Source organism: Heterocephalus glaber, unplaced genomic scaffold (assembly GCF_053883595.1).
Source record: "Heterocephalus glaber isolate CG9 unplaced genomic scaffold, H.glaber_assembly_v1.0 deba00001538, whole genome shotgun sequence".
Classification (NCBI taxonomy): domain Eukaryota; kingdom Metazoa; phylum Chordata; class Mammalia; order Rodentia; family Bathyergidae; genus Heterocephalus; species Heterocephalus glaber.
Window position 1 is genome coordinate 28,154,323 of NW_028258333.1, and position 27,721 is coordinate 28,182,043.

Genomic DNA, 27,721 nt, shown 5'->3' on the forward strand with positions numbered 1-27,721 from the left:
CCACGGAAGGAAGAAGGCCATAAATCAAATAAATGAACCAAGTACATTGGCAGGGTAATAGGTAGATGCACTGTAACAAAGTGGGAAGATCTTTTCTACAGGTTTCAGATGTTACAGCATTAGCTTTAGGGTTGGTGGAGGATAGAGGTCTGCCACGTTTAGCAATATATTTCAAGAGTTTTACATAATAAGTCACAAGGATGTTAGGTCATGTACAGAGGTTAAAAGTAAATGGCTAGTAAAGGGACAAAGCCCAAGATAATTTTGGCTGTCCCGTCTACAACATTCCATCTCCATAATCGCAATGTGCTAGTCACCCAAGGTCAGTCTGTAGGGTCTTTAATATAGTTTCAGCTGCTTTTGAGAACTTCAGAGTGCCCCTCTAGTTTCAATTTTTGCTAATTGAAAAATGGACAGGAAACTAGTAACACAAATTCCCTAATCTAGTGCTGACAAGCAATTATTTAGCCCACGGTAGTGGAAGAGTGCCCATCTATCGTCTAAGCAGGAGTCACTTAGGCCCAGGCAAAGTGGCAGGTGGGCCTAAGGTCTAGAGTGGACGCGTCAGGTGAAATCAGGACGTCACAAAGGGGCGGGTGGTGTCTCAGCTGTGGGAGAGGTTAGCGAGGCCAGAAGAGAATGGGCAAGTGGGACAGGCAGGGAAGCACGCCAGCCAGGCACCTGTGCCAGCTCCTCGGGAACTCAGCGGGGGCCACCGCGGCCCGGCCGGCGGCGGTGCGTGCCGGGAGGGGTGAGTGGGGCGGGCGTTGGCGGCGCTGCAGCGTCACGCTCGCCTGGCGGCCATGGCGGGAAGCGAGCGGATCCGCGGGGTGGGCGCCTCGCCGCCGCCCCCCAGCGACTGGGGCCGCCTGGAGTCGGCCATCCTCAGCGGCTGGAGGGCTTTCTGGCAGTCGGTGGGCAAGGAGAGGGCGGCGCGGACGGCTTCCCGGGAGGAGGCGGGTGAGGAGACCAGTATCCTGATGCGACTGCCGGTGAGTGCGCGAGGGCCTGGTCGGCTCCGCCCGGGCTGTCGCCTCCCTGGCAGCAGCGGTTGGCCAGACTCCCCTTGGCCTTGACCCCTTGTCCTTCCCAGCCTGCGAAGGTCACAGCGAAACCACATTCACGGGGCACCCTGATGAACACCCAGATCATCCCCAGGTTTTCTGACCTCAAAACTGATGCTTATGACTGGGACACCCGGAACATCCGGTTGAGGAAATGACACTTTCTGGGTTCTCAGCATCTTCCTTCACAGGCTTAATGTATTAGAACCTTCGGGTGATACCCAAAACACACTCTCCTAGGATAATGTAAATATTTGACTGTATATTTATTCAAAGTAACAAAACTACAATTCCAAAATAAATGACCAAATCACACTGTCACGTTTATAACAGAGCACAAAGATTATACACATTAGTGTTAAAGTTTCACTTGAGGTGGGAAAATAGACATTCTGGGCAATTAATTATTGCAATTCTGTGTCTCATTTGGATTATTGACATCTCCCTCTGACGTCCATACCAAGTTGAAAACTGCAGGCTTAGAATGCCTCCAAGGTTCTTCCCCATGCAGTGTTTTTTGAAACAATTAAAAAAATGTATTTTATTAGTGCATATTAATTTTAGAAAATACTGGGTTTCAATGTAGTATTTCCATACATTCATATAACATTTTAATCATTTCTATGTTCCCAAACATTCCCTACACACACCCTTTGGCCTTGCTGTTATTCCCCTCCTTTTGTCTAATAGTAGTATTCCTACTATTCTCTTTTTTCTCTCTGGATTCCACATATTGGGAAAAATATATGTTACTTGCTGCTTGCTTTTCTGAGTGTAGTTTATTTCACTTAACTTGATGATGTCTAGTTCCATCTTTTTCTGCAAATGACATGATTTCTTCTTTATGGCTGAATACTAATATATATACTGATATGTATTTTATTTATATATATATATATATATATGTCACATTTTCTTTATCCTTTCATTTGTTGATGGGCAAGTACCTAGGCTGGTTCTTTATCTTGGCTATTGTGGATTTTGCCACCGTAAACACGAGTATGCGCTTCTCCCCATAGTATGCTGGCATTAAATCTTTCCATATACCTAAGAAGAGTGACAGCTGGGTCATGTGATTCTATTTTCAATTTTTTGAGGGACTGCCATACTGATTTCCAAAGTAGCTATACTAATGTACTTTCCTACCCAGAGTGTAGAAGGGTTCCTTTGCCTTCACATTCTCAACAGCGTTTACTGATTTTTATGTTCTTAAGGATAGCCATTCTGACTGGGGTAAGATGGAATCTCAACGTAGTTTTGTTCTACTCTTTTTTAATTGGTTATGCAGATTAATCATTTTCATGTTTGAAAATTCATACACATACATAACATTTTAACCATTTTTACCCCCATCATATCCATTCTCTGTATGACCTGCCCTTATACCCTTCTCTGAATCTTATTCTCTTCTTCTTGCCTAATAACAGTCTCCCTTCTACTTTCTTGTCATCTTTTTTTAGGTTACACATACTAGATTATATAGAGGAACTCAATTGACAAATTTAGTCTCTTTAATTTGATCTAATGATAAAATCAGAAATTTGACCACTTGATAGTTTTATTTTGAAGAACAAATTATTTTCTTAATTGATTTATTTAAATAACTGAAGTATCAAAATATCCATCACAAGAAATTAAAAGATCCAGTTATTGTACCTGAAAAACAGCAAGACAGTGCCTAGTTTTTTAGAAATATTTTAGTGTACCAAAAATTAGAGTGCTCAGGATTCTCCCCTTCTGGATGGAAAATAACTTCACAATGATAGATTTAACTATTAAAAATGCTATTTCAAGGGACCTTTAGTTGTTTAGCATAATAATTCTTTGTTCTCTATCAAGCAACCACTTTCTAAGATAAATTATTTTTTTCACCTGATTTCTTGTGTTTCAGATTGATGTACAACTATATATTTTGTTATTTCTTTCACCACATGATCTATGTCAGTTGGGAAGTACAAATCATTATTGGAATAAAATTGTACGGGATCCAGTTCTGTGGAGATACTTTCTTTTACGGGATCTTCCTTGTTGGTCTTCTGTTGATTGGAAGTCTCTTCCAGATCTAGAAATCTTAAAAAAACCTGTATCTGAAATCTCTGACAGTGCATTATTTGATTACATGGCAGTGTAAGTATCCAGTTTTGTGAATTAAAAAGATACTTAATTTTTTTTTGATACCGGGGATCAAACTTAGGACTTTGTGCTTGCGAAGCAGGCGGCAGCACCACTGAGCTAAATTCCCGGCAAAAAGATAATAAATTTTATTCCATCAATAGCCAATGTTAGTCCTGGCCCCACTACTAATTTGTTGCATGGATTTGGGATCTAAGTGTCTCTTGTCAAACTGGGTTGACTTAACTGACTTCCTGCATAGATGCAGCTCACCTTTGACATTTCATTATTTCCCTATGGTGCCTAGCCAGTATTGGAATGATTAATGTAGTACAAATGGCAGGAAATAAAACATTTCTTGAATTTTTCATTCTCTTTAGAACACTTGTCATTTCTTTCCATAGTAAATAACTTTATTATTGGGAAAAAGAATGACTAGAGATCAGGAAGCAGTCTTTTGGCAGGGATTAAAAATAAGATTTTATCACTGAAGAACATTGATATTTATTAGTACAATATACATAAGAGAATTACAGTGACTGTGCACTTACTATACTGGATTCTATGGGGGAGTCTTTATGTATGTTAACTCATTCAGTGCTCACGCTGCATAGTTTTTTCTTTATATTATGGACGTAGAATTAAAGTTCAGATAGTTAATGTGATTTTCCTAAGGTCATAGTTTTGTTTGTTTTTTTTATGGTATCGGGGATTGAACTCAGGACCTTGCACTCGCCACGCAGGCACAGCGCCACTGAGCTAAATCCCTGGCCCTAAGGTCGTATTTTTTAAGGAACTATTCAGACTGGAATTCATCATGTTACCTCAAAGATAAATAGGCTACTGGGTCTGAATATAACCAACTTTACTGAGAACTCCAAGTTTAAGGGATTGTAAAAGAAATTAAAAGAATGTTTATGCTTTAGATAAGAATTGTTTTGGTGTGCTAGATTCAGTAGCTACATACAAGATTTTCCTCCCAGTTTTATTCCAGATCTTATGAAACTAGTTCATCAAAATGTATATGATCTGTTATATATAATCTCAGCAAACGCCACTGACAGCCAACCATAGCATCAATTTTATCTTATGATGAGGCACCAGATTTTCCCCAAGGACTAGTAATACTCATAGTAATTACCATATATGATCAGATTAATTATTTCTAATCTTTCAACTCTGTGATATTATTGCCAAAAAATGTAGCTGAAGAAGCTGAAGTTTAGACTATAAGAGAGTTGCATACAAGGAATGATCAAAATATATAGTGAATGTTTAAAATAAATAATTTCAGTAAAAAACATATTCCCATTAAGCTCCCTCAAAATACTTGCCCTCACTTCAGACACACACACTCCTTATTCTTGCCTCTTTCTGAAGCAGTTCTGGAGATCCTGTTTTGTATGCCTTTACAAGGTGTGATAAAAATATGGTGAATGCTGCTGTGGAGTGCCATCCAAGGACATTCAGGACAGGCTCCTGAAAACATGATGTGTCTGCATCCACTTTATTCATTGGATCTGGCACCTTGTGACTTCTGGCTCTTCCTCGAAGTCAAAATGCCCATCACAGATACACTCTGAATCAACTCAGACATTGAGATGGCGCAACTAAAGACACAAGAACTCCCATAACTGCTTCAGGAAGTGGGATAAGCAAGAATGATGGGATAAGTGTGTTCAAAGCAAGGGGGATAATGGCAATGTATCTTTTATTGAAATTAAAATTTTAAATTTAAATATTCACCATTTTTTCTGATCATACTTTATAACTAATGTGGTGAGGCTTTCCTAGGTCTAACTTCAAAGTTAGTGGTTTTGCTTGTTTTGCTTTTTGCCTTTGTGAATTATAAGGTTCCTAATAACAGATTATTTTATTAGGTTACTGATTGTCTTTACCAATTCAGTTTATTAAAAGGCTTTAGATTTTATTTTGATTTAGGCAACTTTATTTTAATTTCTGATAAAATGAAATATTGCTATTTTAGATATCAGTATCTATTAAAAGAAATTGAATTATTTCTTTCATATGATTCTTGGTTTCCTAAGTGTTCTATAAGAAGCATTTGAGCTTCTTTGTATATTTAACATTTATTGAACTTTTACATTTGAGGTTAATAGAAATACTTAAGAAATTTGATTATATTAATAACCTTAGTAAATTTAATTTCTAGGAAAATTATGCTAACTTCTGTATAACTTATTTTTATTGTTCATACATTGCCAGATATTCTGGAATGGGAGAATAAAAACTTTGTCCAGTTGAGAACTACTACCCTTAGTCATGAATGTTGACATTGGAATATGTGTTAGACCAATGTCCATGAGAGAATCTATGTGAAAGTTCAGGAAGTCAGTCACCACTTCCTGGGGAAGACTTCTCCAGCTTCTGAGTCACTCCCACTGCCATAGCACCTTGTCTTTTTCTGTATCAGTGCACTCTGCATACGTTTATGATGGTGTTCATCCCCCAGTGCTCCTTATGAGGATTTGGAATATATAATCCTTATATTCTTATGCCTAGCAAGTGCTCAATAAATTATATATTCTTGCAGGAACAACTGGCTAAATTTCTTCTTTGTTAATTTCTAATTGTGACAATTTTATACAGTTATAAAATGTGCTGTCCATATACAAGAAGAGCTTTGAAATCCAGCCGTCCTATGTATGGAGCTGTCACCTCCTTTTTACACTCATTGATCATTCTGAATGAACCCCGATTTGCTATGTTTGGACCAGGTTTAGAAGAACTAAATTCATCTTTGGTGTTGAGTTTGATGTCTTCCAAGGAACTTAGTCCAACTGCTGGTTTGCCGCACAGACAGATTGATGGTAATTTTTATGTTATTCTACATAACAACTCAGACATTTTGATCTTGACACCAGTATTAAAGAGAAAGAAATTCATTTGCATTAATTCTTTGTTGTAATGAAATACAGTAATTTGGAGGGTGTCCTCCCTACCCCGGCCCCCAGGTCCTACAAGACTGAAAACATTACTTTAGTTACTATAAGACGTTTCCTCTTAATTCATCAAATTTATGTAATACAGAATTTAATATTATGTGAAAGTAAATTGGGTTTTGTCAGGATGCTGTTTGAAAAAGAGCTAAATAAGTACTTTCCCTTGTATGAGAAAAGAAATGTAATTATTTGGCAAAGTATAGTATATAATAATATAATTTAGCTTACACTTTACTTATGTATTGAAAACACTTTTTAGGTACTAAGAATGCAGAGATGACAGCCGGGGATTTAGCTCAGTGTTTCTGCCACCGGCCTTGCAAGTGAAAGGACCCAAGTTCGATCCCCAGTACCAAAAAAAAAAAAAAATGCAGAGATGTAGAACAATGTCAAAAATCTCTGTCCCTTGCGAATATTCTTGATCTGAGAACAGGGATAAGTTTATAGATGAGTAGGATTTGATTTAATTAGCCTCTAGGTAGAAAAGTAAGGATCAAAGAAGGAAATTTACTGATTATGAAATGGCAGCTCCATTCTCCAGATAGCTGCTGAACTGATTATTTAAAAATGCTAATCGACATGCTTCAAATCTTCCAAGATCAGAAAAATATGGATTATATCATGGCAAAGAAGTGCAGAATGGTATGGGACAGACTTGACTGAGGTCAGTATGTTAAGAGGATAATTTATGGGAGTTAAATTGTGGAAATCAATGTTTAGAAATATGTTGATTTTGTTTCCATGATTTCCTTGTGGAGTATGCACCCTACCTGGTGGCTAGAGAATGCAGATCGCATTGTCTGGGATGACTGTAGTCTCAGCTCAAAGTGTCCCAACACTCAGTACACATGTTGCATAGAATGATAATATGAGATCCATGGCATAGCTTAAACAAATTAATTGATTATAATGCAAGGATTAAGTGTATGAAATCCTAGAGGTGTCTCTCTGAGGTAAGTAGGAGCCAGATTTTATTAAGGTTTTACTTTTCTACCTGAAGAGCAATGGCATTGTAGAGAAGAGACATAATTCGATATTATTGAGCAATTTTTTCCAAATTCTCTCAGAAGAAAGGATAATTGGAGGCAAAATGATGTAAGAAATTGGTTAGAAATGATTGCAGAAGTTCAAATGAGATATGATAATTTGGACTAAAAGATAAGAATGCTGATGATCAAAGAGGACAGATCTGAGGACATTTATATATAAGAAGAAGATGTAGAGCCATGAAATTCAAGAAGGCTCTTTCCAGGAGATTAGAGGGAAAAAATCAGGCCCTGAAATTTAACACAGCCAAAGGAGGAAAGAAGTTAAGAAAGAAAGACAAATGACAGTGCTGAATTGCTCAGATGTAAAGTACTAAGAAGCTAATATTTAGCACTTGTTTTTTACTAGTCACTCCACCTGGAATTTTACATATAAGATCTCCGTTATTATAAGTAACCCTAGATAGTGTAGATAATTTTTATGCTTTTGTGTCAAAATGATGATGATGATGACAAAAAGTCCATGATTAGCCTAGCAGTTCTCTGTTCTCTACCCATATTTTTATTACCACGTGAATCAAAGTTCCATACGGCATCTTCTCTTCAACACAAGCATTGTATTTTATTTCAAAGCTGTTATAACTTGCTGGTTTTTTCTTTGATATTTTTGCTTTCACTGGGTGACATTTTCTAGTCTGATCTTTCGCTGTCATTATTTAATGACTTGTTTTGATCATTATAATTTTCTTCTTTAGGTATTGGATCAGGAGTCAGTTTTCAGTTGAACAACCAACATAAATTTAACATCCTGATATTGTATTCAACTACCAGGTAAATCTACCTACTTAGTGGCTTACCTAAAACTTACAGAGTAGAACATTTTAGGAGGATGGAACCTGCTTAGTATCTTTGTAATGATATATTTTTACTTTTTCCCTATAGAAAAGAAAGGGATAGAGCAAGGGAAGAACATACAAGTGCAGTTAACAAGATGTTCAACCTTCAGCTTGAAGGAGATGACCAACAAAGAAGTCGATACAGTGTAATTCCACAAATTCAGAAGGTCTGTGAAGTTGTAGATGGGTTCATCTATGTTGCAAATGCTGAAGCTCATAAAAGTAAGCATATTCTTACTTTCTTTTCAAAAGCATCATTCTTTGCAAACCAAACAAATAAAATAGCTTTTAAATATTTAATAAATACTATATGTTATTATCAGAATATGTGTTATCTTAGGAATCTGATAATTTTATCACTGTAATTTTTTGGCTATTACTTAATAGTGGTTTCTCAAATGTTGATTTGCATTAGAATCACCTTGAATATATAGTGATCTTGAATATATAGCTGCCCTGTTCCTGTGCTGGTGAATTGTGGTTCATAGATTTGGGGTGCATCATAAACATCTGTTTTTACCAGCACCTGGGAATTTTGATAAACATCAAAGTTTGATATTATATCGATATAATGTTTTCTTATTGTATACTTCTCATTTTTTATATATTCAAATAATATATGCAGAGAGCTATGGAAAAAAGTTTTTTTGTTTTTATCCAGATAGTAGAGAGCTATGGGGATTGATGTTAATTAAGTGGATTAGTTAATTAAAACAATGAATTGATGGCTCAGTTACATTTCTCCTTGCAGGGACAAAATACCCAACACCTAGAGTTAAAGGGGGAAAGGTTTATTTAGTTCAAGGTTTGTAGAGTTTTCAGTACATAATCGGCTGGCTACAAGGCAGGGTGGCATGGCAGAGGGGCATCACAGGGGAGAAACAGTTCATGACAGGCAGAAGGTAGCAAAGCAAGCAAGAGATGACCACAGCTCTTTCTATCCCTTATGTCTTGTCCAGGCTACTTAGGGTGGGTGGCACTCACACCTTTAATCCTAGTGGCCTTGATCCTAGCATTGCACTATGAATCAATCCTAGTGTCACACTCTCTAGATCCATCCACCTCTGTAAAAGGCCCACCTATCACTGCATGAGGCCTTCAGGGGACATCTAGACTCGAGCCATAACATTCTGCCCCTGGCCCCTCAAAGACTCATGCACATCCCTTTATGCAAAAGATATTTTTTTCCATCTCTAAGTGTTGCCAAAATGCTAACGTTTCAGCATTATTGAAAAGTTCAAGTCCAAAGTCTCCTCTGAGATTTAAGGCAAACTCTTAGCTGCAAGCCCCTGTACAAATGAAAAGAAAGTTAAACACTTCCAACATTCAATGGCACAAGGTAGATATTTCCAATCCAAAAGTTACAAATGGGGATAGCAAGGAATGGGAGCAAAGCAAGAACAAAATCCAGCAGGGCAAACATTAAATCCCACAGTTCTACTTCCAGCATCCCCAGCAATGTATGGCAAATTGTGAACTCCAAAGGGCTTGGGTGGCTCTGTAGGAGCACATGGCCTGTCCTCCCAGGCCTTCTTCTGAAATCTGTGTGTAAGCCTCCCTGACCCCACAACTCTTGCATTCTGCATGCACTTAAAACCAGCACCACTTGGATGATGCCAGGGTCTACTGCCAACTAGAGCAGTAGCCAAGCTTCCTTCTCTCTTGGCTGTAGAGGTTGAGTGCCTATAAACCAAATCCTGAGGAACAGCTTCCCTAGGCCACTGCCATTATGGAACATGGTGATCCGGGGCTCTCTTCTCAAAGCAAAGTCTTTCTCCTTTGCAAATTTGAGGCTGCAAAGGCTGGAGTCCTGCTGGTTCTTGAGGTCATCAGTCTATCTTTTTTGTTGTCTTCTGAAACATGTGGCTTTTTTGTATATGTGCTGCCGAAGTGAGCACAACATGTGGCTTTTTCTTGGTAGCCTTTTCAGCAACCAATTGCTCCTCTGTTCCATTTTTGCAGGCTGCAACTTTACTGGAGCTGCCTTTCTGGAAGCCAAACTCAAAATGTTTTAAATCATTCTGCTGGGCTCTTTGCTCTTGATTCTCAACATAAATCTGGCTAAAGGCCCCCAACAGTAGCTATCACACCACCTCAACATTAGACTGCCTTGAAATTTCTTCTGCCAGATTAATTAGTCTGCCACCCTTAATCTCAGTGCCAGGCAAAGTCTCTGGACATGAGCAAAATGCAGACAATCTTTCTGCCAAGGCATAACACACATTGTGTGGAGTCCAACAGCCAATGCAGTCTTACCTAGCAGAAACCTGCTGAGCTTGGTCTTTACTGGCAAGATTTCTGTCAGCCTTCTAGTCTTCTGAGCTCTGACCAGAATCTCCCAGCAAGTACAGCCTAAGGTGTTTCAGGTCTGCTTTTTCAGCCAACATCTCTGAACTTTTCTGAACTCTTCCCACAAGCCAGTCTCAAAAGCTCCTAAACCACATGGTCAGGTATAGATACAGCAATGACCCCAGTCTCAGTACCAAATTTTGTCTTAGTTCCCTTTCTCATTGTGGGAACAAAATACCCAACACCCAGAGTTAAAGGAGGAAAGGTTTATTTAGCTCAAGGTTTGTAGAGGTTTCAGTCCATAATCGGCTGGCTCCCAGGCAGGGTGGCATGGCAGAGGGGCAACACAGAGAAAAAACAGTTCATGGCAGGCAGAGGTAGCAAAGCAAGCAAGAGATGACTGCAGCTCTTTCTATGCCTTATATCTTATCCAGGCTACTTAGGAGAGGTAGCACTCACACCTTTAATCCTAGTGGCCTTGATCCTAGCATTGCACCATGAATCAATCCTAGTGTCACACTTTCTAGATCCAGCCACCTCTGCAAAAGCCCCACCTATGACCACATGAGCCTTTCAGCGGACATCTAGACACAAGCCATAGCAGTTGGTAATACTCTCCATATATCCTGAATAATTGTGACAATGCTATTTTAGCATGAAATCACTATATTGTTTGGCCATGAACCAATATTATATTTTTTCCTGAAATTTTTGTGTGCAAGGTATAATAGAAATATATAATAAATATTTACTATGTATATTGTTTATATATAATAAATATTATATGTGTAACACCTGAATGTATTATAGTTCTTTATTTAAAATAATGGTTTAAATTTTCATTGAATTTATTTCTCAATCTGTTATGCATGAACACAATTATACTCTGAAAATCTGATGAAATTATTGATAAGAAAAATATAAATTATTTTCTGTTACTACAGGGCTATCTATAACAGGAAAAATTAAAAGCAAAACAAAAGATATATTCATTTATTTAACAAAGAATTGTTGAGTTCCAAATAGTTATTGAAGTCAGACATTCCATTTGATGCCAGAGATGCAATTGAGAACTAAAATAGACATAGTATCTATCTAGTTTTCCAGTCTGCTTCCTTTATCTCCCTATAAAAAAAGGAGAAAAATAAATTTAAAAATTTCAGATGCAAAGAGAGTCTGCAGCTACTGACCATCTTTTTCCATTGGCCTCTATTAGATGGTACTAGTATAAAGGGGTAGTGGTAGGGAAGGGGGCCTGTCAGTGCTCTCTTTGGTGTTACAGTCATGCATTTGATGATCAGTTGCTACTGGGGATGAGTATATCTTCCTAGTTTCTGTTTTCTTTTTTCATGTGTAGCCAAAGCTGTCTACCACAAGGAATGGAATCAGAATTCCTCCTGCCTCTTGGTTCTAGGCAGAGCTTAACTGCTGCTGCACAGAAGAGTTAGAATCAAAAGCTCTTTGTATCTAGTGGAAGGATGGGAATCATAGTTCCAAGGATCCAGCACTGGTGCAAATTATAAGTTCTGAAGATTCTGAGGGAGAGGAAATAAATTTATACTGAAGACATTTCTACCTATACATGGAAGAATTCAGTAGTCATGTTGGAACACTGAGAAAGCTTCCACCACTGAGGCTCAGATGCACAGGAACCATCTAAGACAGAGACTGGGACAATAATATGAGAAATCTCCATTTTTCTACCCAGTTAACAAACAATAGCAGACTACAGTAAAGACTGAGAGAAAGACATGTAGAGGCTTTCACTTCCCCTCCCTACCTGGACATATAGATATGAAGATCTGAAGGCTATGAGAAGAGAAAAAACTCTGAGAAGGAAAGTCTAGCATTCCAGCTCTTTCATTCAGAACAAGGTGACAGACCACTGTTAAAGAATTTAAAGTCTCTGTGTTGACATTAATTACAGCAATGAAAGCCAAATCTGCTCAGTAACTAGTTTGACTCAGATCACTGCATTAATGGCTTAAATAAGAAGAAACATACCTGTTTTTTCTGCCAGTAAATCTCTTTATCTCATTCTCTGTTGCTCTTCTACATAAATATCTAGTATTAAATCTAAAAATTCTAAAACATACATGGTCATATCTGTAGTCTCAAATACTCAGGAGGCTGATACAGGATGATTGCTTAAGCCAAGGAGTTCAAGCTCAGCCTATGCAACACAATGAGATCCCTTCTTAAAAGAAAAAATAAGTGAGATGGCAAATTGTCAAGAGGCAAGGCAGCCAGTTGAACTAGATCTATATGTGGGCTGTATGTTAGTTTTCTCAGAAAAAGATAGTAAAGTACATAATTATGAGTAACACTTTAAAAGTTCTAACAGCAAATGTAGAAAATATGTGTGAACAGATAGAGATTTTCAGCAGATAGAAGAAAGCTATTTTGAAAAAGTAAAATGAGAATGCTTGTTATAAATAATAGATTAATAGTTATTTCAGTGGGTTTATAAGCAAAGAGAAAAATCAGTGAGCCTAAAGATAGGTCACTCAAAATGATCCAAGTTAAAGCACAGAGGGAAAAATAATTAAAGTAAGGAACAGATCAACTGTGAGCTGGAGAAACTTTATCAAGTGATCTTTCTCAGGGTTCATCAAACATTTTCTTAAAGGACCTGATACTACATGACTTAGGGTTAACCATATAATTTCTTTCACTTATTCAGCTCTGCTCTTGTAATACAAAAGCAGCCACAGACAATATTTAAATGAATGGCATGATCCTTTTGTAGTATAAATTTGTTTACAAAAACAAATCCACAAAATGTAGTATGCCAATCTCTCCTCTAATTTATATATAGTTGGAGTCTCAAAACATGGAGAGAGAATAGAAGAAATTTTTTAATAGATAATCACCAAAATTATTTCAGAATAACTGAAAGACAGCCAGCCACAGATTTAAGATACTCAGAGAATTTAAGCCTGATAAATACAAAGAAAAATGTATCTAGGCATATTAGTCAAGCTGATGATAACCAGAGGTAAAAAGAATGTCTTAAAGATATCCAAAGAAAGAGGAAACATACACGTAAAAGACCAAAGGAAACAGTGACAGTACACTTCTTAACAGAATTGCTGCAGGCAAGAATGCAATGAAGAGAAGATACTTTAAGGGTAAAAAAAAAATCCTTTATCCAGACAAAAGGTGAAAGTTTCAGTCCATTCATGCTGCTATGAAAGAATACCACAGACTAATATATAGAACAGAAAATTATTTATTATAGTTCTGGAAGCAAAGAGATCTAAGATAAGGCATCAGCTCCTGTTGTCTGGTGAGGGCTTTCTTGCTGAATTCTCACATGGTAGAAAGCAAAAGAATGAAGAATGGATTGGACAGTCAAAATCTAAGGTCAATGATAGATTTAAATGTGCCATGTTGATATTCAGATTAAGATTTTATTTATTTTCAATTGATATAAAACAAGCTACCTCAAATTGAGTAGTTTAAAATAATACCTATTGGAACACAGTTCTCTGTATCAGAAGTCTAGGAGTGGTAGAAGTGCATTCTCATTTTACGGGTTGAAGTTAGGGTATCAGATGGATTCTACACTCTTCAAGAGGCTTTGAGGAAGAATCCACTTCCAAATTCACTAAAACCCTTGCCTGAGTTCAGTTTCTTATTGTTATAGGACTTAAGTCCCAAGTTTTTTCTGGCTGTTATCTGAAGACGGCTCTTTTGGAGGCTTCCTGAATTCCTTGTCATGTGACTTCCTCCATCTTCAAATCCAGAAGTAGAGACTATCTCTTTCATCTAATCCCCCTCAGCAGAAAGAACCCTTTTAAGGGCTCATCTCATTAGCTCCAGCTTTCTCTTAAAGTCACCTGTGTCTTAAAACCTAGTCCTAGGAGTGATATCTCATTTTTGCATGTTTCTCCAACTTCAAGGGAGGAAGGATTTATCCAGGTGCCCTGGGTTCATACTAGAATTCTGCTTACCACAATGTGTAAATAGTTTGTACATTCAGTAAAAAGTAGATATTTTTAGTTTGGATTTTTTTAAAAAGCTAGATTCAACTATCTTCTTAAATTTTAAAAATAAGACAGCTCTACATTTTTTGAGAGAAAAATATCTATTCCAAGGATTTTTACTTTTCATCTCTAGAGACATTTGAATGCTATTGTGATTTTCTGCCCTCTTGCTTCACCTAAATTATCCTCAAAAAGCTATTTGATCTAGTTTTATGGCAGAACAATGAATGAATACCAGCAATAGAGGGAGTTTGTTAGGTTTGAATCATGGTAAATTTTTTTGTTCCCTTATTTTGTTAATTTTTAATTTTATTTATTATTTAAAAAACTTTTACAAATGAAAATTAACAGTTTTAACTTATATTCTTTAGGACATGAATGGCAAGATGAATTTTCTCATATTACGGCAATGACAGATCCAGCTTTTGGATCTTCGGGAAGACCAATGCTAGTTTTATCTTGTATTTCTGAAGCACATGTGAAAAGAATGCCCTGTTTTTATTTGGCCAATGAGCTACATCTCAGCCGTCTAAACCACCCATGGATGGTAAGGCCTTAGGATTTCTGGTGATAAAAATTTCATTTTTTATTCTATTTTCTATGTAAGTTTTGTGTTAGCTTTTTGTTAATGTAACAAATTACCTAAGGTAATCTACTTAAAAAGAGAAGAGGAGTCAGATGTGGTGGTGCACACTTGTAATCCCAGCACTCTGGGAGGGAGGGAAGAGGATTGAAAGTTTGTGCCCAGCCTGAATAATTCAGCAACTTAGTGAGAACTTGTCTTTAAAAAAAAAATTAAGAAGGCCCTGGGTTCAGTGCCTATTATTGCAGGATTTTTCTCTCTTTTTTTGCTCAGTTTTGGAACTTTCAGTCCATGGTTGGTTTGGTCTGTTGCTCTTGGGCCTGTGGTGAGGGAGTATATCATGACAAAGGAAGCCCATTCAGGTCTTGTCCAGGAATGAAAGAAGAGAAAAGAGCTGGGACACAATATCCACCTCAAGGACAGGGCTCCAGTAACCAGATCTCCCACAAGGCCCCACCTCTTAAAAGTTTCACCACCTCTGGACAGTACTACCAGCTGGGGACCAAGCCTTTAAAAAGTGGGTCTTTGGGCTATTTATTCAAATCATACTAGTTTCCTTGTTTCTTATTCATACTCTTTAATGGACTGGCATTCTAACGTAAATTTTAAGAGTTTAATTGGTAGGAGCTATTTGATTGGTGTTAATAAATCTCAGATGATCAGTCCTTGCCTCTTCCTCCCTAGTTGTCTCTCCTGACAATGGCAATAGCATCAATATATTATGCTTTAAAAATCATAAAAAATAGGTTGTTGTGGGTTGTGGATGTAGCTGAGTGGTAGAGTGCTTGCTTAGCATGCATGAGGCCCTAGGTTTGATCTTCAGAACCACTAAAAACATAATAAAAAACAGATTGTATCTTATAGTTTTTTGCTTTCCAAAATTTATTTTATGAGATCCTTCAAATGAAATCTGACATGAAAATCTATGTATAAAATATTTTAAAAGTTAAAGTTGGAAATGTTTTTGCTAAACATTTAGAGAGTTTTCTTCATTCCTCCCTTATCTTTTTCCCCTGGTGCTCCAGCAACTCTGGAATATAGTATGAAGGCCAATAATAAAGGTGTACCCTCCTGAGTGGTGGGAGTTTTAGCCCTACCATTAGGAGAGGCAGTTTTCAACACTTTTAAAAATTATTAAACTTATTTTTAACATATTAAAATATAAAAATTATACAAAGTAGGGTATCATGTTATATTTCAACAAAAGTATACATTGTGAAATATCTAAGATTAAATATACTGATTTCTTCTAACATGTATCATTTATAATGAAACCATTCAAATTGTGATTTCTACTTTTTGAAAATATACCACCCTGGAACTCCTTTCTCCTATGTAATAGTAACACCGTACCACTGATCAACCTTTCTCTATCCCTTCCTCTTGCCTACTCTCCCCAGCCTCTTAGCTTTTTTTTCCCGTTTAGTTTATTGGTACATTTTAGGTATACAATACAGTTACATTCATCATTGGGATCTTGTACCTCTACCCTTAGCTTTTTAAGATTCCACATATAAGTGAGATCATTGATATCTGTCTTTCTGTGTCTCGCTTATTTTACTTAACATAATGACCTTCATTTCATGTTGATGTCACAAATGGCTATTTTTCTTTTTTTCTGGATAAATAGTCCATTGTGTGTGTGTATATATATATATATATATATATAATATTTTTCTTTATCCATTTATTGATTCCATGTCTTGACAATTGTTAATGGCACTGCAATGAACATGGCTATACAGATGTCTCTGACATTTCATTTCCTTTGGATACATATACCTGTTAATGGGATTGCAGTATCATATGATAGTTCTATTTATAATTTTTGAAGAATCTCCATACTGTTTCCCATAATGACTATGCTGATTTACATTCTCATCAATAGTGTATAGGGATTTCCTTTTCTACACATCCTGACCAGAACTTTTGTCTTTCTGATAATAGTTAAAGGAATGAAGTAATATCTCATTATGAGTTTGATTTGTAGTTCTCTGATGATCAACATGTTGAACATTTTTTTCATGTACCATTTGTATGCCTCCTTTTATAAAATGTCTGTCAGTTGTCCATTTTTTTAGAATTGTTTTCATTATTTTATTAGTAAATATTTGTGTACTTAGTATTTACATTCCTTGTAGGGAATTGGTACATGTACATAATTCCTTTTTTATCCTCTTTCCCTTCTCTCCCTCCTCCTCCATCCATCCCTGATTCCCTTCCCTGTTTGGGGTACACATTTACAATACATAATGTTTACATTCCTTGTTTGGAGTTCGTACATGTACATAACGCATCTTCATTCCCATTTTCATCCCCTTCCCTTTCCTCCCTCCCCCTCCCTCCATCTCTTGACCCTCTTCCCATTTGAGAAAGATCTACCTCTCTGCTTCCTATTGTCTTTTTTTGCTCTTTATTTATCCTTTGGGTTTCTCACATAAGAGAAAACTTACAATATTTAAACTTGTGTGTCTGATTTATTTCCCTTAACATTATGGTCTCATGGTGCCTTCATTTTCCTACAAATGATCCAAGTTTAACTTTCTTTATGGCAGAGTAGTTTCTTCATTGTGTATTAATACCACATTTTCTTTATCCATTCATCTGTTGATGGACATATAAGCTACTTCAAAGATTTAACTATTGTAAATTGTGCTGCTATAAACATGGGAATGAATATATCACTGTAATATGATGTCTTTAACTTTTTAGGGAAGATACTTAGAAGGGGAATAGCTGGGTCAGCTTTTTGAGGAACCTCCATACTGATTTCCAAAGTGGTTGTATTAGTTTACATTACCACCAGCAGTGTAAAAGGGTTCCTTTTTCCTTGCAGTCCCATCAGCATTTGTTATTATTTGGTCTTGATGATGGCCATTCTTTGTGTGGTAAAATGAATCTCAGTGTTTTAATTTGAATTTAATAGCCAGTGACGTTAAACATTCATATACTTATTGGTCATTTGTACTTCTGTGAAGTGTCTGTTCATTTCAGTTGCCCGTTTTTGTTGGGTCTTTTATTTGGGGGCAGTCTAATATTTTTAATGTGTTTTATATATTCTAGAAATTAGTCCTACAACTGAGGAATAGCTATCAAAATTTTTCCCATTTTGTAGGTTGTTTTTCACCCTGATGGTTGTTTCTTTTGCTGTGCAGAAGCTTTTTAATTAGATATGATTGCATTTCTTGATTTTTGGTACTATGAATTCTCTTGTTATTGAGATTTTGGAATTCCTGATATATTTTGGATGCCAGTCTCATGTCAGAAATATATATATATATACATATATATATATATATATGTGTGTGTATATATATATGCACATATTTTTTTGTACCGGGGATCGAACTCAGGACCTTGCACTTGCGAGGCAGGTGTAGTGCCACTGAGCTAAATCCCCTGCCAGAAGTATATTTTACAAATACTCTTCATTCTCTAGGTTGTCTCTCGATGCTGATGATTGTTTCCTTTGAAGTATAGAAACTTTTTAGTATTATATAATTCTATTTTGTTGATTTTATTCTTTTGTTTCCTGTGATTTGAAAGTCTTGTACAAAATATACTTATCCATTCCAATTCACTAATGCATTTCCCCTATATGTTCCCTTAGTAGTTTCATTATTTCATGTCTTACATTTAAGTATTTAATCAACCTTGAGTTCATTTTTGTAACTGGTAAAAGGGATCTATGTTCATTCTTCTGCATGTGAAAACCCAATTTTCCCAGCACCATTTATTAAAAAACTTTCTTATTTTCTAGTACATTTTTAAAGCAACTTTGTTAAAAATCAGTTGACTGTGAATGCATTGAGTTATTTCTGGGCACTCAGTTCTATTCCATTGATCTGTATATCTGTTTTTATGCCACCACACCATGCTATTTTTATTATTATTACTATACCTTTGTAATATATTTTTGAAGTCAGCTTTTTGTCTCTCTCAAGATTTCTTTGGTTATTTGAAGTCTTCTGTAAGTCCTTATAAATGCTAGGATTGTTTTTTTCTAATTCTGTGAAAATAACATTGATATTTTGATAAGTACTGCATTGAATCTGTAAATCATTTTGGGCATATGGGCATTATAACATTAATTCTTATCTATGAACATGAGAGGCCTTTCCATTTTTTTGTGTACTCTTCAATTTATTCCATCAGAGTTTTATAGTTTTCATTGTAGAGATTCATATTTCATTTCCTTGGTTAAATTTATTCCTAGATATTTTGTAACTATTGTAAATGGGATTGCTTTTATAATCTTCTTCTCAGCAATCTCATTATTGGTGGATAAAATTGCCACTGATTTTTGTATGTTGATTTTTTTTATCCTACAAATTTACTGAATTTATCATTTCTAATAGTCTTTTAGTGAAGTATTTAGATTTTTCCATATACAAAATTATGTAATCCACAAATAGCTTCCTTCATTTTATTTATATGACTTTTATTTCTATATGTTGCCTAATTGCACTGTCCAAGACTTCCAGAACTATGTTGAATAAGAGTAAAGAGTGTGAGCATTCCTTGTGTTCCAGATCATAAAGAAAAAGCTTTTTCCTCTCTTGGGCAATTGTGGCAATGGTGCCCCAGTCTAGGCACCAGCAACCACAATAGCTGAAGACTCCTTGACACCACATCCCTGACTGCCCAGGGTGACAGCAGGTTTCTGGTGCAGCAAGCCTGGGAGCTGGTGTCCCAGGATTTACAAGCATCTAAGGTGTGGCTGATCACAGACTGCACCCTCTAGCAGGCTGACTTTCACATCCAGTATGAAATGTACGCTGTTGAGCAGAATGTAGAGCAGACCAACACCACTGGAGGCTGCTGTACGTCATGTTTGAATTTCCCAAACCAGCTGGAGGTATGGAGAGAAATCAGCATTATTACATCAGCATCAAGGAACAGGATAAACAAACTCAGGTTTTAAAAAGTTTGAAACACTTCCTGGCTGGATCCAGTGTGAAATGTCACTAAAGGTCACAGAATAATGCTTTAACACATTGGAATGATCAGAAATGTTGCTCCTGCCTTTGATGGTGCTTCCCTGAAACAGTGGTGTAATTTGGGAGGTACTATTAGAAGCTGAAACTCTTGAGGAGCAAGAATCTCCTGTTAACTGCTTTATGACATTATTTGTTTGTGATGTACTTAATTAACAACCATGGTATTTGGTTGCCTGCCAATTTAATATATAAATACTTGAACAAAGCAGCTGTATTCTATACCACCTATTTCACTAGGTATACTCAAATGGAAAATCAGCATAGGTGCCCAAGATACATCTGATTTAACATTGCCCAGCAAGTGTAGCTCCCAGAAGTATGTAATAGAAGGACTGAGTGAAAAATCCTCCCAGATTATAGACCTTTGGGAGAAGTTTTTTAACATTTTGAATATTGTTGGAATCAGGTATGAATTGCAGATGGATAAAGGAAGACTAAACTATAATGATATATTGTGTAGAATGAAGGACCTCTGCAGATACATCAACAACTTTTTTGTGGGGGGGTACCAGGGATCAAACTTGGGTCCTTGCGCTTGCACAGCAGGTGGCAAAACCACTGAGCTAAATCCCTGCCCTGCATCAACAACTTTGATGATGAAACACATGCAAAATATAAAAACCAAGTAGTTTATTCCACTATGTTGGTCTTCTTTAAGAATGCATCCTAGTATGTCAACAGCATACAGCCATCTCTCTTCCAAGATCCTAATGCACCAAACCAAGTTCCACTGTTTCTTCTTGAAGATGTATTAAATTTGTATAGTGATGTGGAAAGTTATCACAATAAACATGTATGTAAAAAGAGGAAACTAGCTGAGGGAAGGAAACAAACCATGAGTTCAGATAAAGATTGTGCAGCAAAAGAAAGAAACTGTCACCTTGTTCTCAGTAAAGCAGAACTCACTAACTCTGTTGAAATACTAGAAAACTTTAAATTGGCCAGGGGGAGCTGGCCAAGAATAACCAGTGGAACTTGATTTGGAGCATTAGGACCTTGGAAGAGAGATAGCTGTATGCTGTAGACATTCTGGAATGCATTCTTAAATTGACCAGGGAAAGCTCTATTCTCTAGAAATTCTTGAAAGAGAATTTGAAATAATTTGTTTGGCATGGAGGATGGATACTTGGCTATGATTAAGAATCTCACTGATACGATCATCTATCAGGGTCAATATAAAAAGGTAATAGCCTGCCTGCATCATTTGGCAGCTCTCCAAAGATCACTTTCTCAGCCACAGATCCCAGGACATTAGAGCATCGCAGGTTGCTCATCTAGCTGGCAACATGTCACTTTCCTCTGGGTAAATACAAGATGATATGTGAAAAAGTCCTTGACCTGATGTACTATGTGATACTATCCAATGGAGGCAAATCTCAGAAAGAACCCTCAAAAGTAAAGCTCACACTTAGAAAAGGGTCCATTTTGAAGCTTCTTTGCTGTATGAGTAAAGTTATTATGCACATCAGTGATGACATGGCACTAGGGCATGCGATCATATGCTTTAGTGAGAGTGGCCATAGGGTGAGAATCTTTTCTTGAAAGCTGTCAATAAGGAATTTGCCAACAAGGAACTCCCTAGTATGAGAATTTTTTCAGTTATGTTACAATCATTGATAATGTCTATTTGAGAACTTAAGAAGGTAGAAAAATTTATCTAGAATTACAGCCTATTGTGGCTTGTGTCTAGATGCCCCCCACAAAGCCTTATGTGGTCATAGGTGGGGCTTTTCAGAGGTGGCTGGATCTAGATTGTGGGATGCTGGGATTAAGGGTGTGTGATTACTAAATTAGTCCACTGATTGGTTTGGTATAGCTCTGGGTGTAGATAATGGGAAAGCCCACCCTGGGTGTGAGGGCTACCTGCCTAAGGGCATGTCACCTGGATAGAATATAAGAGACAGAAAGAAGGCTGCTGTCATTGCTTGCTGCTTGCTGCTTTTGCTGCCTTCTGCCTGCCATGAACTGTTTCTTTTCTGTGATGCCTCTCTACCATGCCACTCTGCCTTGGTTATGGACTGCAATCTGTACAAACTGTGAGTTGAAATAAAACTTTCCTTTGGGTGTTGAGTATTTTGTCTCAGCAATTAGAAAAGTAACTAAGATACTACCAAATCAAAGAATGCTGATCAAGTACCACCCAGTCATTAAGGGCATCACCAGAGGTGTGAAGGAGGACGTCTACCTGGCCACAGAGTGCCAGATCTCCCACTGTGACAAGAATCTGATCATGCACAGGTTCTGCATTAATGAGAAGAACTTACTGCTTCAAATTCTGACCTGACTGGGGAACTTTGTGTCAGAAACAGCTGGTCCCTGTGTTATTTTGAGAGAAGACACAACAGCCATGAGTGTTGCTGTTACAGCTCTCAAAAAGAAGGAAACCACCTGAGTTACAACCCTTTGCTTGCTTAAAAGAAGTTCCTAAGAGTCTGAGAAGTTGTTTCTATTTTTAAGCCATGTTTTATAATTTTTATAAAAGAAATTTTTGTAAATAAAATTCATCCTAAATCTTGACTAAAGAAAAAAGAAAAAACAGCTTTTTGCTATTCAGTATGTTTATTATGTTGAGATATTTTCCTTATATACCTCACTTGTTGAGAGTTATCATGAAGTGATGTTCAATTTTATTGAATGATTTCTGCATCTAATGAAATAATAATATGATTTTATCTTCAATTTTGTTGATATGATGTGTTATATTCATTATTTTGAACCATCTTTGCATTCCTGGGATAAATTTCACTTGATCAGAATGATTGATCATTTTGATCTTCTGTTGGATTTAGTTTGCTAGTATTTTATTGGACATTTTTACATCTATGTTCAGTAGAAATGCTGGTCTATACCTTTTTCTTTATGTTGTGTCCATATCTGCTTTAGTATTAGCGCAATGCTGGCCTTGTGGAATGAGTTTGGAAGAATCTACTTTTTAATATTTTAATTTTTAATACTTTGTAATAGTTTGAGAAAGATTGTATTAGTTCTTCCTTTAAAATTTTGTAGGATTTAGCAGTGAGGCCATCCAGCCCTGGACTTTCCTTTGTTGAGAGACTTTTTGTCATTGATTCAATCTGTTTATTATTCATCTGTTTAGGTTTTCTGGATCTTTATGGTTAAATTTTGGTAGATTACATGTGTCCAGAATTTTTTTCATTTCTTCTAGGTTTTCCACTTTGTTGGCATATATTTGCTCATAATAGTTTTTATTTGATGATCTGTTGTATTTCTGTGATACCAGTTGTAATGTATCTTTTCTTCATCTCATTAATTTCTTTGGGTCTTCTCTTTGTTTTTCTTAGTATAAGAAAGGATATAAGAGCGTATCATACTTTTATCTAAGTGCTAGAAGACAGTCCTTGATCAAAATATCCAAAAATGTTTTGGGATTTTAAACCTGTTTTAATGCCTAGAAAAATGTCCCTTCTAATCATAAGATTTTGGCCTCAGTTTCTTACTGATATTTACTTTTATCTATTCCTAGGTCCAAGATATGGTGGCTGATACTCTCACTGGTTTTTTGAGTGGCATTGAGTGGATTCTTGAAGAAGTAGAATCCAGGCGGGCAAGATGATCCTCATTTTGGAACTTCAGAACTGTAACTATTTTGAAATTTGTTACTAAGGTCGTGACATATATGTTTGTTCAGTCAAACTAACTTTGTCCCACCTTTTTTGTAGCTGGACATTATATTGAACAGCTGTACTGCTAGTGATTTTTAAATTTTTTTTAACTTTTTACCATGTATCAATTATGAAGAGTTTCAATCTCTATATTTAGTCTCCAAATGAACCTTTAAATTTTTGATAACTTATATTTTTGTCTTCTTAAAATATTAAATTCTGGAAAAAACAACTTTGTGTCTTTCTCATTCTTTGGGGTTTCCTCTCTTTTTTTGGTACAAAAATTGCCCTAGAGGGAAACAGCAAATTTGTTAAACTTTCCATAGGGTCTTTTAAAGTTTCTTTCTAACTGGTTATCAGACAGGAAGTGTTTTTTCCCCCTATTCTTAAAGATACACTGCTTAAAGAATTAAAATTTCACTAGAACTATACTTAGTATTGTGGTCACACAACTTCTTTTCTGATAACAGTAGAAAGATTATATTTAATACCACTTCAGTGAACAAAGAGCTTTTCCTGACTTTTATTATCATTTTTAGATAATTTTAAATGCTCATAAGATAGCTAAAGCTAAATACTCTTCTTTGCTCACAGAGAAAACATTCCAGAGACTTGCATGTATATTACTGCCTCCCACAAATTGCTTCCATTTTGCAAAGACAGTGCCCTGGTATGACATTATATGTGAGGGATTTTAAGATTATGGTAAAGAGTATATATCTGGGTTTTTTTGGTACCGGGGATCAAACTTGGGTCCTTGCACTTGTGCAGCAGGCGGCAAAACCACTGAGCTGAATCTCCAGCCCAAGAGTATATATCTTTATATATAGTTTATATGTTTTATGTGTAAATGTCTATCTTTTTTGGAGAGAAAATTTGTTACATATACACATAATTATGTTTAGTATTTTTTAGGTGAATTTCATTACCATTTGGAGGCCTAAAAGTTTTGTCTAGGAGACAGGATATTGCTTAATGAGATATTTATGGGTTTAGGAAGATTTTTTTTTTTTTTTTAGGAAAACCTATGAGTGGGCCAGGGATTTACTCAGTGGCACTGCACCTGCCTGGCAAGTGCAAGGTCCTGAGTTTGATCCTCGGTACCAAAAATAATAATAATAATAGTAAAATAAAACAAAAAAAGGAAAACCTATGAGCATGTAGTTCCACATTTGCTAAAATGTTTACTTAGATATTTGTAGTTTTAGTACAGTAAGGCATTATTTCTAATATCTATAATTAAAGTGATGTGGAATAGTGATTTAATTTACTGGGCACCTCATAGAAATGACAGTGTTTTTATAACAGATATCTTTTTTTAAAAGGCATTCCAGTGCAATAATTAAGATATCTCTGGTTCATGGAGAAAATGAAATACTCATGCATTTTAGTATCAACTCCTAAGTCACTCACCAGATTAAAACTAATTCCTTGTCCTCTTTTCCTTTTTCTTATAGTAGACTGCAATATATAGTCTAGATTTTTGCTAAAGTTAAATTTATTTTCCTAGTTGTTACTTTAATTTTCCAGAGTCTCATCAAAGTCTTTTTTCCTCCACTTACACTATGAAATCTGAGTCTTTTATGTTAATTCATTTTAAATAGTCTTTCCCCAGATCTTATTCTTTTTGTGTAGGACATGCATCTCTTGCTTTTTCCCCTCCATGTAACATGAGATATAATCTGTTGTATTTCACCCTTGTTGTCTTTCAGAAGTATATTAGCCTAATACATTTTAGATGTTTTTTGGTTATCATTTTGAGGAAAAAGGGAATTTAAAAATTACTAATTATGCTGTTGGTATACAATTTATAAAATATTTAACATTTAGAGCTGGGACTAAGTTATAGCCTTCATGATCACTGTGTCAGGCAATGTGCGTACTTTGTACACATAAGCCTTAAATGTTAGAAAAGCTTAATGTGTGTTTTGTTGCTAAATAACAAAATACACAGACTTGGTCAATTATCAAGAAAGGTTTATTTTGGTCCATGCTTCTAGTCCAAGGTCCAGGGCCATATCTAGTGAAGGCTTTCATGCTGGCAGAGTCCCAGAGTTATGCAGAGAATCATATACCAAGAAACATGAGGCACAAGAGAGACCTAGTCAAACTGACTTTCATACCAGACCCACTCTGAAGAAAACCCATTAATTCCATGGGTTGATTATATCTATTCATGAGTACAGACTCTAATCGTCTCTTAGAGATCTCATTTTTTAAGTTAAATTTTGTTACATTTTAGGTATACAGTATGACATTCATCATTGGAAATTTGTACCTTCCCATAATATAACTTGGTTCTTATTTTTTCCCCATTCCCCTGCCCTACCTTCAAGCCCTCCACGCCTCTCTATTTACAAAGACTTTGTTTCCATTTTTTCCTTTTCTCATATTAATTCCATTCCCTTCTTCCTTTCCCCAACCCCTCTGACTTCCCCTTCCCCTTTGCTCCTTTTATTCCTATTTCACATAATCTATTATGCCTTTTGATCCTTATATACACTTTCAGTTTCTCACACCAGAAAAACTATTCGGTATTTACACATGTATGTCCTATTTATTTCACTTATGAATAAAAGATCTCACTTTTTACTACATCTTAGTATCTCATAATGGGGATTAAATTGCAACATTAGTTTCATAGGGGACAAACCATATTGAAATCATAGCAGTGGTATTATCCTTGTATTTCAGATGGAGAAACTTTGAGACTCAGAGAAGTGAAGAATTCTATTTCAAAGCCATGTTATGATGTCACCTTTCAGTTTCCTGGTCTTGGTGATGGAGAGGAATTCACTAGGACCACCTTACAGATCCCTGGCAAGTGAAGAAGTGGTTTCAAAATGAAAAGAATTTGTTGCAAAGCAGGATACGGCTCACAGACAAGCCAGGACAACCCCAGAGTGTGGCCAACATGAGTTTCTTTGTTTTAGTTTCTTTGATTTTGGTATACTTTTTGACTTTGTTTATTCCCCACCATATTCTTACATATTCATGATTTACCACTGCACTACCTTCAATTTTGAAGTGTACGTGCATTTCCCCCTCTTCCCTAGAGCCTTAAGCAGGTAATAAAGAGGACAGGTCACCCCAGGTATGCTCAGGGCAGTCAGGGCACATGCCCACTGAGTGGAAAATTCTTAGTCCTGCTTTATGGTTAGTTTGTGGTCATCTCTCCACCTAGGATCTTTTACCAATTGGTTGAGGCCATTTCACATATTGGTCCAACACCCTACTTCCTGTCATCAGAGAGAGCAGTTGGTGGCAGCTCAATCAGTCTCAACTACCTGCCAAAAAGAACAACTTATGGTGACCCCCCCACCCCCACTGCTCATATCTGACTAGCTGCCTATAATGGTATAGCTAGTAGAACATGAGATGTAGAGACTTAAAAAGAGTGACATGCTCTTAATGGTTAATTAAGAAGTCAATTTGAGCTTTACTGTGGTTCACTACATTCTCGTCAGTGCTGTATTTTTATTGCCTAGGGATGAAACAAAGCAAACAGTTAAGTTTGCAAATTCTGGTATTGAAAGTACCTAGTACACATTCCAGTTATACAACTCTTGTCTTTATGACAGTGAGGATACTTCTTAAATTCTGAATATCAGGCTTCTCACATACAGAATGAGGATGATTATATTTGCCTTGGATTTAATTTGGGTTATATCGAGAGCTGAATGTTAGTATCTGGGCAAGTAAGCTCTCCTCTTTGGAAGGCCACACCTTTGATACTAGCATTCTAAGTTGGACTTTTCAGTGTCACTCTCTGAAATGATTGTCCTGCCACATGTCAGCTATTTTACAGGCATGACTAGCTAGTCATATATTCAAAATTCAGTGTTAATCAAAATTCTATTACCTTCATTAAAAACTTGTAAAATATGCCCTTATAGATGGTGTGTCCTAAAACTACAGTTAAAATAAGCATATGCTAAAGAAATATATGTTTTATTTATACATAAGAGTATAATTTTTCACATTATTGTCAAAATATCTTCCCTAAACAGTGAGATTCGTCTAATTCCTCTATTGAGGAATTTTTAGGCTGCTATCACTGTAGGAAAACAGAAACTTTCTCAGTCTTTTTGCCACTTTTAGTGACATAAAAACACTGATGGATTGTGAAATTGTAATTGTTAGCATGATGATGAACTGTACTCATTCATGAAACATTCCAAAATAAATCAGGCAAAAGTATGAGACTAAAAAAATA

The 27,721-nt window shown here is 36.3% G+C and overlaps 1 protein-coding gene and 1 pseudogene across 2 annotated transcripts; both read left to right on the forward strand.

Moving 5' to 3' along the window:
* Positions 1-589: 589 nt before the first annotated feature.
* On the forward strand, positions 590-27,721 carry Fbxo4 (F-box protein 4). 2 transcript variants are annotated; one of them, XM_004848572.4, is made up of 8 exons: positions 590-992; positions 2,956-3,191; positions 5,787-6,007; positions 7,881-7,956; positions 8,068-8,243; positions 14,671-14,846; positions 23,367-23,480; positions 26,200-27,721. In XM_004848572.4, the coding sequence occupies exons 1-7, from the start codon at positions 804-806 to the stop codon at positions 23,454-23,456; spliced, it is 1,164 nt and encodes a 387-aa protein (XP_004848629.1). In that variant the 5' UTR covers positions 590-803; the 3' UTR covers positions 23,457-23,480; positions 26,200-27,721. The 2 variants fall into 2 exon arrangements, with proteins under 2 accessions (XP_004848629.1, XP_021117118.1); XM_021261459.2 differs by lacking the exons at positions 14,671-14,846; positions 23,367-23,480; positions 26,200-27,721 and adding an exon at positions 9,984-11,106 and having other exon boundaries at positions 751-992.
* Positions 19,507-22,333, forward strand: LOC106009725 (integrator complex subunit 10-like; annotated as a pseudogene).

What these genes read in the sequence shown, in the direction of transcription:
- Fbxo4 (XM_004848572.4), top strand. Translation starts at nt 804, where the DNA reads ATGGCGGGAAGCGAGCGGATCCGCGGGGTGGGCGCCTCGCCGCCGCCC. An exon ending in GCCGCACAGACAGATTGATG is followed by an intron (nt 6,008 to 7,880) that starts GTAATTTTTATG and finishes TTTCTTCTTTAG; the next exon opens with GTATTGGATCAGGAGTCAGT. An exon ending in AAATGCTGAAGCTCATAAAA is followed by an intron (nt 8,244 to 14,670) that starts GTAAGCATATTC and finishes TATATTCTTTAG; the next exon opens with GACATGAATGGCAAGATGAA.